The sequence below is a fragment of the Stegastes partitus genome, unplaced genomic scaffold (assembly GCF_000690725.1).
Source record: "Stegastes partitus isolate 25-593 unplaced genomic scaffold, Stegastes_partitus-1.0.2 Scaffold81, whole genome shotgun sequence".
NCBI classification, from domain to species: Eukaryota; Metazoa; Chordata; class Actinopteri; family Pomacentridae; genus Stegastes; species Stegastes partitus.
The window spans coordinates 417,639-430,817 of record NW_007577812.1 but is presented as its reverse complement, the minus strand read 5'-3'; the positions used below and the strand labels follow the sequence as shown (position 1 = coordinate 430,817).

Sequence of the window (13,179 nt, the reverse complement as noted above, 5' to 3'; positions counted from 1 at the left end):
TCACCAACATTTTTGTTTCCTGCAGTAACATTTAAAATTCCGAATTTTAAGTGAGAATATCAACACTTTTTTTCCTCCCTCTGATTACTGTGAAAATAAATCTTTCAAAGGTTTCCTCTTTCTTCTTCAATCATTCACATTATTATGTAGCATTTTAAATATGAATTGAGGTCCACAAACGTGTGTGATTCTTTTCCTACTGAGCGAAATGACATCAAGAAGAATAAAGACAAAGGGAGGCTTCGTGTTGATCGGCGCTTTTAAAACGCAGCAGTTTCTTTATTTACAATCTGCATGAGCACACCTATAGCCCCCAGTTTTTAGCTGTTTTGTTAGAAAATGTGGAAAAAAAGACTGTAAACCAAGCTTCCGTATTAACTTTTCCCAAAATGATGCGTAAAAACGCGTAAGAAATATAACAATTAGGATTTTTCGAATCGATTTCTTTACCTAAACCGCTGAGTTGTATTGGATTTTTCTTTCTTTTATTTTTTTCAGAAGAATTCAGAAATGATTTCTACATTTTTTTTCTGAAGGAGTTCATCTAAATCCAGAAAAATCCAACAGCCTGTATAGTTTCATATGTTTTATTAATATCACTTACATAAAATTATATAAAAAAATCTTGAAAGATCACGTTTTTTTTTGTTTGTTTTACAACATTGTTCACAAAAAAGTCACTATATGCATCAAAATTACAAGACAGTGAAGCCGTCGGACGCTCGCTGCGCCCTTTTTGTTGAGGCTTCGTTGAAACTTAATTATCGTCGTAAAAAAAAAGAATAAGAATTTCAACTCACATGGCTTTACATCACAGGTAGACAGTCACATCTACAGTCCTATAGACTACACTAAGAAAAAACCACACAAGGAAATACGTGTGACATGCCATGGACACGTTCATTGTAAAAAGCGAGAGTACAGCAAGCACCCGTTGATTAAGAGGTTAAAGTCGCACATTACTTCTTAAAGCCTTACATTACGTGAAACAACATTTTGTTTGTAAAATAACCTGGGGTTTCCCGTCAAGCACAACACAGCTGAAAGCGCAGTTTCCCTTCTTTTTTCTTTTTTCTTTTTTGGACTCCCAGGACAGCGAGCGGGGCGCTGCTGTGTGCGCAACAGCAACCCAGACAAGTCCAAATACGTGCATCATTTCATCAAATATGAATTATTTGAATCCCAATCTGTGACTAGTTTCGTTGACCAGTCGAGTGGAGCCAGAGTGCCGACACCTGAGTGGATGTTAATTGGCAGTTTGGAGGAGATTCTTCCACAGCCTTGAGCAGACGCACGCAGCTTAGAAAGAGAAACTGGTTCCTGATGTCAGTTTGTTTGAAAAATGGCTTTTTTACAAAACATGGCACTGTTTTTTTTTTTGCTTGTATTTGTGCTCCTAAAATTAAAAATTGAATGCCATTTATTTTTTGCATTCAATTACGCACAACTCTCCGCGCCTCGCTCTTTGCACAATTTGCGCATTTGTGTCCGTCCTTCAGAAAGGGAACATTTTTTTTGCTGCTTTCCTGTTAGTTTTGAGGTTTGGTAAACTGTATAAATCTGTGCTTGCATTGTAAACGTTTTCACTGATTTTTAACCTTACAGAAGACTAAAAATGCCACATGAATCAATTCACAATCTCGGTGATTGTTGGAGTACTTTCTGAGGTAAAAAGGAAATTAATGAGCCACCTTTTTTTTCCATAATCAAACGCCATCGTTTTTTCACGTGTAGTAATGGTGTGTGAGTTACCTGCTTGAATGTAGGCTACTTGAAAGTAAAATATTTTACAATATACCCGCAGACACCGGCGGAGCTCAGCGGCTCGGCTGCTTGTAGTTGCCGTTGATTTCCTCCGAGATGTTGACGGCCTCTGCGCCCAGCGGTAATCTGTCACTGTACTCCGAGCCCACCTCGAACTCCTCCGGGTTGGTTTTGGACGAGGATCCCGGGATAGACTCGGTCACCACGCTCCCCTCAGCCTCCCCTTCTCCTTCTCCCTCCTCTCCCTCGGCCTCTCCCTCCCCCTCCTCCCCCTCGCCCAGCTCGCTGGGGTTGAAGGTTTTCTCAGACTCCACAAAAGACGCCCTGGGATCAAAATCTCTCGTCATTTGTTTCTCCATCTGATCCGGATTCTGAGCCTTCATGATCAGCTTGTAGGTCTTCCCTTGATACTTGTATAGTAAATGGCAGCAGGTGGCTCCCAGTAAGGGAACAGTGGCCAGACCCAATAGGAAAATGCTGACAACCACGATGATAAGCAGGGAGGGGATCTTCTTCCTAGTTGTGAAGACCACTTGGACTTGGCAGTCCTGCCCCCCGTAGGTGAGACAAAGTGTGTAATTGGTGCCAGGCTGCAAACCGTGGAAGCGGTAGGCATTTATCCCCTCCTCTATATTGGACCACTGAACCATGGAGTGTCCATTTCCTGTATTTACACAGAGGTAGAGCATGTCCAGGGTGGTCTTGCTGGATGAGGACTGGTACAGACCCACAGGCTCTTTATTCACCGTCTCCTCCTGGGTGTCACTTTGACTACTGAGGTGAAGGTTAGATTTGCTGCTGGGAAGCCGCAGCGGATTTAGCTGCACTTTGGCCTCCGTCTCTGACACTTCTAACGCAATCACGCCAAAATCAAAGGTGTACTGCTTCAGGTCCTCTAAGCTCAAGTTGAAGGCATGGTTGGAGATGTACTCGCTGCTTTCTCTCACACCGCACTTGCTTGCAAAAGCGGGGCCTTTAGGAACAACACCAGCGTGTTCTGTGTCCTCATTTTTGCCTGTTGCACCCTCAGGACTGGCCTTTGTCTTTTCTATGGGCTTAGTCCAGTTGATCTCGCTGTTTTTGGAGGTCTTGGAGTCTGTAGGCTTTTTACCTGATGGACGGATCTTATCCACTGTTGAATCGAGGATGGAGTTGCTGCCCTGTTTTTGGGTGCCTGCCAGAGCCACTCTAACGCTGCTCTCTGCCTTCCCTAAATCATTCACCGCAGAGCAGCTGTAATTCCCATCCTCCTTTTTACTCATACTGGGAATGATGAGAGTGCCGTTTGTAAAAACAAGGAATCTATTATTGGTTGTTTTATCATTAATTGGCAAATCATTTACTTCTCCGGTGGAGGGCAAAGGGAACAGATAATTCTGATTTCCTGCAATCACCTCCCAGCTGACCTGTGGCTTGGGGCTCCCTTTTGCCTCACAATTTAGAATGACCATCAACCCCTCATAGAGGTCAGTGTTCTCTATGTTTGGCTGGTATGTGATAGTGACAGTGGGGGCCTCACAGACCAGTTTAGGAATCTTTGTGACCAGCACACCCTTCAGATGTTCAGGGGCCTCGCAGACTATCAAACCTGGCTCAGGAACAGAAATTTTAGTTGTTTCGATCCAATCCCTCAGCCACTCCAGGCTGCAGGAGCAAGTGAAGGGGTTGTTAAAAATCTGCAGGTGGGACATGGAGGAGAGAGCGCTGAAGGTGCCCTCCACAATGGTGGTGAACTTGTTGTTGTTAATGCGGAGCGACCTCAGGTCTTTGAGGGTGGCGAAGGCATCCTTTGGGAGGTTCACCATCTCGTTGTTGTTCATTTTCAAGAGCTGCAGGGCTGTGAGGTTTTGCAGATCTTCCCACGGAAAGTTCACAATCTTGTTGTGGCTGATGTCCAGGTTGCGGAGCTGAATCAGAGGGGCCAAGGTGTCCGTCTCTATGGTGACCATCTCATTGTGGGCCAGCCAGAGAGAGGTGACCTGAGTGATATTGACGAAGCTTTTACTTTTCAGCAATTTGATCTTGTTGGCAGAAAGGCTCACGGTGGTGACATTGGAGGGGAGACCAACAGGTACCACCAGCAGATCTTTGTAAGCACAGTCAGCAAACTGGTGGGCAAATTTATCCTGGCAGCTACAGAGCTCTGGACAGCACTGCACGACGCCAATCACAATAGTCCACAAGGCAAGGAGCTGGAGGAGCCTTTGTGCCATTTTCTGCACCTGCAAGCACCAATTAGCAGATATTAGACAAAGGCATGTTTTTTATCACACATTAATACAACATCCATTATGTCTCTGATATCATCTGAAATGCACTGTGGTTGCTTTCACATCTCACATAAATTTAAATGTGTTTTCCTGAGTGGCTTTTAAAAAGGCAATCATATGCCCTTTAACACAATTCAAAATGCATTAGAAACTGATAAAAACAAAGGGACTAGCAGACATTACAAGCAGTCATACATCTGATCAATAACATCACATGCAAAGTTTGTTTTTGTACATTGCATTGGAGCTTTGGACAGCAGTGATTTAACAAAAGCCTGTCTGCACATATGCTGTATTATCAGGGTCAGATGTGGTCTCTGCTGCTCTGAGCGCGTCCAGACAAACTGTGATGTAGAAACGCTTTTTAACCCCGCATCAAATCAAAAGGTTTTACTTTCAGCAGTAGTTAAAGTGTCATATTTCCATTAGGGCTATCAATCTGCGCATCCTTGTGGCTTTTTGCACTTAGCCGCAAAATGCCCTTGTGATTAATCAGAGTTGTAATTGATCAACAGGGCGATTTCTTCCATCTTAGCTTTAATCTGGATGCTGCCCAAGGTCTGCATTTTGCATCTTTCACTTTCCACTGACGGCCTTTGAAACTAGTGAATCATCTTACCTGTCCAACGTTAACTTCAATTCCTGTGTGTTATAAATCACTCCTGGAGTTTACAGTCCTCAGGAACAAGTTTAATGGCCGAAAAAACTCGAGTCCTCATCCGTTGCAGATCCGTTCACATGCTTTTTGCAGACGTGGACAGCGCTGATGAAGGACGGTGGAGGGAACATTTTCCCCGGTGAGTCGCTGTTGCAGTCCGACGGCGCTTTTTTCCTCCTCAGCGAATGTGGGATCCAATGCGCGCTCCCGCCGCTGCGGAGCGAGAAAAGGAGCCATGAGCGCGCAGCCTCTCCCATCTCTCTCCTCACCATTAAAGATACAGAAGCTCCGGCTCCTCCGCCCTCAAAGGAAATTCATAATTTAGGATCCGATGTTTAATTTATCACTCCGACCCAGAGCCTAATCTTTGACCTCATTCGGTTTTGGCTGCAGACTATTGTCTTTAATTAAAGGACTCAGTCAGGAGTTTCCAAACGCACTGACTGGTTTAAAGTGTAGTTCTGCTACACGGAGCAGACAGAATGTCCAAGAATGATGCATTTGAAGTGGTCTTTAATAATAAAAAAGAATCCCCCCTAAAAAAAGGGATGAAAAGAAGCTGAATTCAGAGCAATCCAAAGAAAGAAAATGCTCCAAATCTTGGCGCATAATATCCACATCAATTGATGACATTTCATTGCAGCACAGTTACATTATGCCAGAGTTAACCTGTATGAAGTCTTAACTGTAAATGACATACAAAAATATTAGAAAGCCTTTTAAGGTCAAACTAAATTGTTTTTCTTCATCATCTCCATCTGAAATGCTGTCATTCATGCACATGTAGTTTTTATAACTAACTCCTTTTAAATGTTTTCTATCCTGTGACTTTAAACCTTTTATTTCTAAATAAACATTATTACTCATTTTAGTTCTTTAAATGTTTGTGAGATATGTGAATTTGCATTTAAGGGAGACCTGTTTCTTGCTCAAACACTGCCATCTTCTGGTGTGCTGCAGTATGGACTCTGTTTCTGTCAACTCCAACAACACAACACCACAGCTCCATAACAACTATAATTATTGGGCAAAACATACACCACCACAGAGAAAACAGGACAGCAGTGATGTAATCTAATAGATAGATGAGCCATTGGCCTTGACCGATGACTCAAACGCTGACATTTTCTCCATCCCTAGTTTTATATAAGTTATGTTTCTTATTTGCATTTCTTCATTTTTGTGTGAACCAATAGTTCAGCAGCAGAGGGTCACACATTATCAAACCTGTTTTAAAGCAATATTTTAGGGCCCATACCTGCATTGAAACAGGTTTTGTTTTTCCGGATCTTAAACGACAATCCACAGTCCTCGTTCTGTGAAACAGTGTGTTATGATAGATACTGTTATGACCTGGCTCAGAATGGCCACAACAAAAGGAGAAACATTCCAAGTATAACAATTAAAGCTTTTTTTTATTCACTTAAATCAAATCCAATTAAAGCCAGAAATAGTATGGGATTATGCAAATAGGTAGATTTAGTGCTGTGTGTGATGCATACATGAATCACATCTGTGCAGGTGAAGGAAACAACTAAAACACCACAACCAGACCTGGGTGTGTGGTACCTGCGGACAGAAGCACAGAGAATGATTAGACTGCAGTCAGCACTTAAGGAACTATTACACCAAGCAACCACTTGCAGAACCAACAGAATCAAACCATTAAAGCCGCCCTCAAGATGACCTCAGGGGTCATCACAACACTAGCCGGCTTCAGCAGTCAGAAAGTAAAGCTGCTCTGTAGCATCTAAAGTTTGCTTTTTAGGTACACAGTTTTGTGTGTGTCTCTCCACAGCAGCTAAACGTGGCAACACTGTCCCAGAAAACACAAAAAGTGAATTTTAGAACAGGCTATAACTGCCTGGAAGGCTTGCAGGTAAATTCCAGATACAGTTATAGTCAAAAGTTTGGACACATCTACTGATTTCTTTATGTTCATTTCTTTATTCTCATGTCTAACTGATCGACTATATAGATTGAATCATTTAATGCAAAAAAAAAGTGTAAACAAAGCCAAACATGTTTACGTTTTAGATTCTTCCTTCTCCATTTGCTTTAATAGCAACTATGCACACTCTTCACTCTCTCAGCCAGCTCCATGGAGTCGCCACTTGGATCCTTTTTGCATGTGCTGAGCATTTATTGCTGCTTCTCCTTCACTCTGTGGTCGAACTCATCCCAAACCATCTCAGCTGGATTTAGGTTGGGTGATTGTGGAAACCAGGTCATCTGATGCAGCACTTCATCCAGTGTCTCTGGTCAAGTAGTTGTTACAGAGCCTGGAGTGTGTGTTGGGTCATATTGAAACAAAAAGATCTCACTAAGCACAAACCAGATATCGCTGCAGAATGCTGGGGTAGCCATGCTGGTCTGAGGTGCCTTGGATTCTGAGTAAACAGTATCAGAGTCTCCTCCAGATATGCCTGATCTGACAACCTTCCTGTCGGCAAAACAACCAGAATGCTTCCCCCTTATCCCCCACCAATCAATCCCCTCTAACTGAGACAGTGTATGAACAGAGGAGTGGTTCAGTTTGATATGTTGTTCTCATCTACCAGACTCAATAATCTTTTATCAGACTGAGGTTTGTACAAGTTAGAATCTATGGCCCTGACCATGTCAGCAGCTGTGTATTGATAAATCCATGTCGCTGTCTGTGGTGCTGAAGTAGCTGATGGATTTTAATTGTCCCTTATACTCTCAGTCCCACTCTTTCTGTCAGTTTTGCCTTGGATCTATAATATTCTCTAATCTGTACACTATAAATAGCATTCAAGCTTCATTCTACAAGCTGTCAGAATGCTGAACTGCTGATCCGGATATGCAAACACTTCTTCTTTTAATTGCTTTTAGTTTTTGGATCCTGAAGAAAGGCTCTCTCGTCAAGTTTGTACTACTATTGTATGTACAGCAAAATGACAATAAACTTGATTTGATTTGATAAATATTCATTTCTATACAATATTGTAGCAGTTGTTGATGAGCAGGAGGATCATAGAGACACACTGCAGTTTATTGTGCATCCTCAACGGAGTTCAGATGGTAAAATATACACAGGGGTCATGTAATTTTTATTAGCGAGCTTGTAGTGTCATGTGAGAAACATGAGAAAACTCTGTTTGAAAAAAGTTTGTTTGCAGCGTAGCACCTACAGTGTATTTCTTCATTACTTTAATTCACAGTTGCAAAAAGACAGTTAAACCAGTGAGAGAAGGAAGAAAACTGGATAAATTGGAAATTGTAGAATTATTTGTAACAACTTCCTTTGGGGGATGTACATGGGTGTGTGTTGGTTGGTGGTGTGCTCTCGTTAGGGCATCTCCCCAGCTGGAAAATAAGAAATCATCCGGTGCTGATACCGTAATGAACTTACGCTCTGCAGCAGAAATAATTTTGCCTTTCCTGGAATCAGTCCTCTTGAGAGCTGGTTTCATCAGAGCATTTGATGGTTTCTGCAACTGCTGGACTTGAAAGGACTGTTCTGGAAATTTTGTTGGACTTAGTGACCTTCAAGTCTTAAAAATAATGATGTCATGATTGTCATTACATTTCAAATGAATACAAGAGTAACAAAAAAGAAAAAGTCTAATCGTTTACTGCCCGAACTGTATCTGCTTTCCTATTTATTTCCTCCTGTGATAATCTGATATATGTGTGTGATCTTTTGTGACATCTACTTGGCAAATATTTGTTTTGTTCACTTTGAACACAGCTGATGATGCCCTGGCACACTGTGGACAAAGGATTTTATATGTGACTAATCGACTGTTTATTGCAGTTCATGATTGAGATAATTCTGTTTACCCTGAATCCTTCAAACCATGTTCACCAAATGTTAACTTTCTAACAAACTGCAAGAAGCCTTTAAAGCATCTTTTAGTGCACTGACACACCTTAGTGATTACAAACTTCACAACCAGACATCTCAATCACAATACCCTTCAAAGACTTGATTTGATTCATTCAAATTAATGAAGCCTCATAGTAACTTCACATGAACTTTAGCATACATTTTTGCACTTAGTAAATTTTGTGCTTTATCATATGGAGCTTTTGCGTTAGTCAGGGCGTGACAGGGCCCTTTTCTGTCTAATCATTCACTACTTAAGTCCAGCCCACTCACTTATCTGCTTTATAACGGAGGCAGCGTCCATCCATTCATTCATTCATTCATTCATTCGTCCATTCATTCATTCATTCATTCATTGTGCCGCAACAGTCTCTGCAGATCCGCAAATCCTTGCTGCTGTTCATCTCCTCTTCAGGGATCTCTCATGCAGGTTATAAAACTCCGTGTTTGAAGATTTGTTCTTACCTTCTGACTGTGATCATGTCGGAGCGGTCTGATCTGTCTTTAATGTAGGATCGCAGCGTTCAAACCAAGGCGGGCCGGAAGTCGACGATCACGTGTCCTGAATCTCGATTGTCGTACGTCCGGAATCCCTTTCATCTTTCTCAGACAGTTGTAAAATCCAGTCATAGTTTCTAGCGGTCAAATCCAACCTCCAAGCGGCGCAAGTCACCACAAACTGCAAGGCATTTTGATTTGCGTCGGCTCCTCAGTTCATAACTTTCAATCCACATCAGGAAAGGTGTCCCAGCTCCGCCCATCTCGTCTGCCGGCTCCAGCTGCTCCGGGAATATCCCAGATTTAACCACCTTAATCCTGCTTCAGGTCCGGAAGTCCTTGCACCCAGCATCCCCGGGTCATGTCTCCACCAGTCTCTCCTCTAAGCGCCATAAACTCTAATTCAAGCCCCTAAATCCAAGTATCCTAAACGTCTGTTACCTGCCTTCCAGCTTCCGGGTTCAAGACAGCTGTCTCCGCCCACCAGAGTGACGTCACTCTGATCCACCGGTGCCCTGCAGCTCCAGCGCCCCCTGCTGGTGTGACCCTTCTCCTCCACTGTCACCTCTGGAGCTACATAGTGGCAGGTAATATCAATCGAGTTAAAGCTCAGTTCATTTGACGGAAGTTTTGCAATATCTCGCAAAATTTTCTCGGATCTCACTTTTGCAAAAGTCACATCAATCTTATTGGATGTTTTGCGAAAACTGTGCCTCTTGCTAAGCACCACTGGAATGTCTTTATATTTTAGGCCGATTTCAAAATAAAACTCAATAAAACTCCTGTATAGGTGGGTGTCCTCCATTGTCTTTCTCCATACTGCCAAAAAGACCCAGAAGTGTAAAAACTGCCGAGGTGCTCCTTACATAGTTCACTACATAGGTCACTATATAGTGGTCCCTATATGGTGAGTATGGAGTAGGGAGTGAGTGGATGATTTCGGACACAACCCTATAGTTGTGTGAGATCTTGCAAAAGATACCTCTATTTTTTTTCTCTCCCTGTTTTTTTTTTCCTTTCTCCATGTTCCTTACGGGGCGTTTGTACATCTGAATCAGACTGTGTCTTGATGGTTGGTTGAAACATCAGTTATTCTCAAAATGATTCAAGGCCGTCATGAGTTGTTATAATGACTGCATTTAAGGTAGTTTTCGAAGCTTGTAGATAAAACTAAAATTAGTCTGGCACAGTCAAGTTGATCATTGGCTTATCAGGTCCTCATGACTAAAGACTTAATGCACCAACAGTCCTCTGAGTCAGGGCTCCAGACTGTGACAAAATGTTTGAGAGCATGCAAGTTAAAATTTGAAGTGGTCGCATTTGTGTGAGTAAATCCTGAAGCTGTTTTGCTGTCACTCTGACTGGCATGGGCAGCTACTGTGTTGGCACATTGGTGAAAATAAGTACTTTTATAACGTCAGTGGCTCTGTTAGTCTGTCCCTGCCCGGTGTGTAAAACACGGTGTTTAACTACTGCGTGTTTCAAAGATGAAGGCAGCTGGTGGAGAAAGACAGGTTCCTTGGTCATCTTGGACTGTTCTGACATTAGAATGCATTATTTCACTCTTTTTAATGTAATTTTGTCACACACCTGTCCGAGCACACTACAGCCACTAAGCAGCAGCTCGCCTTCAAAGTGAGGTGTTCAGAGAGAATCGGTAAATTTAGAGTCCATCAATAAGCAGATGTTCAGAAAGTGAGGTGTTTTACCTGTGACATGGTGGGAGTGCTACCAGTGGAAAAGGTAATCTGGAGCCCTGCTCTGTGCCATCATTCTTCACCTACACAACTGCAGATCATCCCTTATGCTACTTAGAATAGCAGGTACCGGTGGAACGGTTATGCATGGCTACCATTGTTGCCTCACAGTTTGAAGGTAGCTGGCCTTTCTGAGTTTAAGGTCTATCTATGTGGAGTTTGCATGTTCTCCCTGTGCCTGTGTATATTTTACAGAGTGCTTCAGGTTCCTCCTACAGGCCAAGGACATGCAGACGTTAACTGTTGACTCCAAATTGTCTGGAGTTGTCTGTCTCTGATGACCCTGTGATGGATTAGTTACCTGTTCAGGTTGTACCCTGTCTTCACCAAAAGTCAGCTTAGATAGGCTCCAACAATCTGTGACACAACAGAGGATAAAGCTGTGTGCAGAAAAAAGGATGGATGGTACAGATGCTCAGTGGACCATATAGAAGGCTTCCACACACTCCCAGTGGAGTTTAGTGAAAATATAAATCACATTTTGTTTGTCACATTATTTTGTGGGACTGTAGAACACAGTTCATAATTGTACCTTTAAACTATGTAAAGCAGGTTTGTAAAATGAGGACCATTTAAAATTGGTTTCCTTGTTTTTGTGCTCATTTAAACACTGTGAATCTTAAGCTCTGGTACAGGCTTTGTGATTTCAGGAGCTGTCTGTGTCATGGTTGCTCAGATTGTTCCAGAGCATCAGTCAAGCAGAGTCACTGCCAAACTCAGATGCATGTCATTCATAAATGGTGTGTCCTACCTGAACTAGTGGGCATTATGAAGGACTTACAGTGTATAAATGAACATGTGAGCACTATGTTAGGACTTGCTTGAAGAAAACCCTTCGTTTAAGACTTGATTTTAGGGTTGAAGTCCCTGCCCAGTCATTGGTAAACTTGGTAAATGGTACATGGTCTACACTTATTTAGCACCTCTAAACCAAAGCTAGGTTCTACAAAGTGCTTTACAATGTGTCTTGAGCAGGACCACTACAGAATGTGGAGGGTCTGGGGATTGAACTTCCAACCTCACAATGATACTGCACCATAAAATGTATGTCTGTGTATCAAAGTTAGACATCTAGAAGTCTTTACTTTCATAAAATGATTTTTCATACCTTAAAATAGTCAAATGCAAATATAGACAATTGCTTCCTCCACAATGTGAACATCTATAACGTCCACGCCTATGTCTCCCCGCTTACTGCAGCTCAGCACACCAGCTCACCTATAACGTTGCTGTGAAACTACTCTGCCCTACACAATGGCACAAGCTGCAATATTGGTGTGACTCAGCCACACAGACAGTAGATTGTATTTGGTGAACCCTGTCTGTGGAGAATGTCCCACATCAGGTTAGATCCTTGTTATGATCACAGGAAGTATTCTTCTAAATTGTGAATGACTGCTCTGTGTACACACACCACAATATAGCAACCACAGGGTTTCGTCACGAACATGAGGTTAACATGATGAGCTGACTGTGTTCCAGTATTTCCTATGGCTACGAGAAAAAAACAAACATTTCTGAAGAAGCATGGAAAGGCACACCCTGCAACCTCCAAGGGCTGGTTCCTTAAGTTTGTTAAGCATGAAAACCCAGCAGAGGTTGAGACAGTCATTGGTACGCTTCAAATTCAGGGTAGACATGCTCAGCCATGGTGATGACTGCTTATTTCCTTAATGATGTGTCTTCTAGAGAATTAAAAAAGAACACCTTATGAACATGTTTAGATTAAATAAATAAATAATAATAATTTTTAAAAGATGTATATTCTTCAGTTAAGGGTAGGTGAGGTTGGGGCTGGAAATATGTCAATTCTGTTAGACCACAGGGACATCTGCTGCCAAAAGACTGCAACTGCAAACAAAGCCTGTATAATCCTACACATGTCCAACAAACCTGTCAATAAATTCTACAGGAATATAAACATTGAATATGTTTGGATTTTTGTTAATTTTCTGTGTTATGTTGTTTGTTTTTTAATTGGAATTCCAGCGCTGAGCCACGCCTTTTGTTTCCTTAATTTGAAATGATTTGTGCTTGTTTCTATTTTGAGAGTTCCTGTATTTTGGCTTCCTTCCCGCAGACTCCTCCTGTGATAAAAGCACAACAGGAAAACTTGGAGCTTCAAGGTCCAAGGAGATCAAGGTTCACTCATATCAGAACGCAATAGAGAAATCAGGAGGTCACAGTTACTATATCTGTCGGTTTAGACTGACCATCTAAACCTCTCCATCCAGAGTCAAGAGTTAAGCGATGGGGGTATTGAAAGTGATTCTTAAAGGAGACCTAAACAAAATCCTACCAGTGATGCTTAGCAATAACGACATAAACGCCAAATAAAAGGCTCCCATGAGACCAGTTGTCACATTTAGATTTATTTTT

General features: G+C 42.1%; 1 protein-coding gene across 1 annotated transcript; it reads right to left on the bottom strand.

Moving 5' to 3' along the window:
* Positions 1–245: 245 nt before the first annotated feature.
* On the bottom strand, positions 246–4,944 carry islr2 (immunoglobulin superfamily containing leucine-rich repeat 2). The gene is made up of 2 exons (XM_008276818.1): positions 4,654–4,944; positions 246–3,986 (listed from the first exon to the last, which is right to left on the bottom strand). The coding sequence occupies exon 2, from the start codon at positions 3,975–3,977 to the stop codon at positions 1,818–1,820; it is 2,160 nt and encodes a 719-aa protein (XP_008275040.1). The 5' UTR covers positions 3,978–3,986; positions 4,654–4,944; the 3' UTR covers positions 246–1,817.
* Positions 4,945–13,179: the final 8,235 nt, after the last annotated feature.

Excerpts from the sequence above, each read along its gene's own strand:
- islr2 (XM_008276818.1), bottom strand. The coding sequence starts at position 3,977 with ATGGCACAAAGGCTCCTCCAGCTCCTTGCCTTGTGGACTATTGTGATT.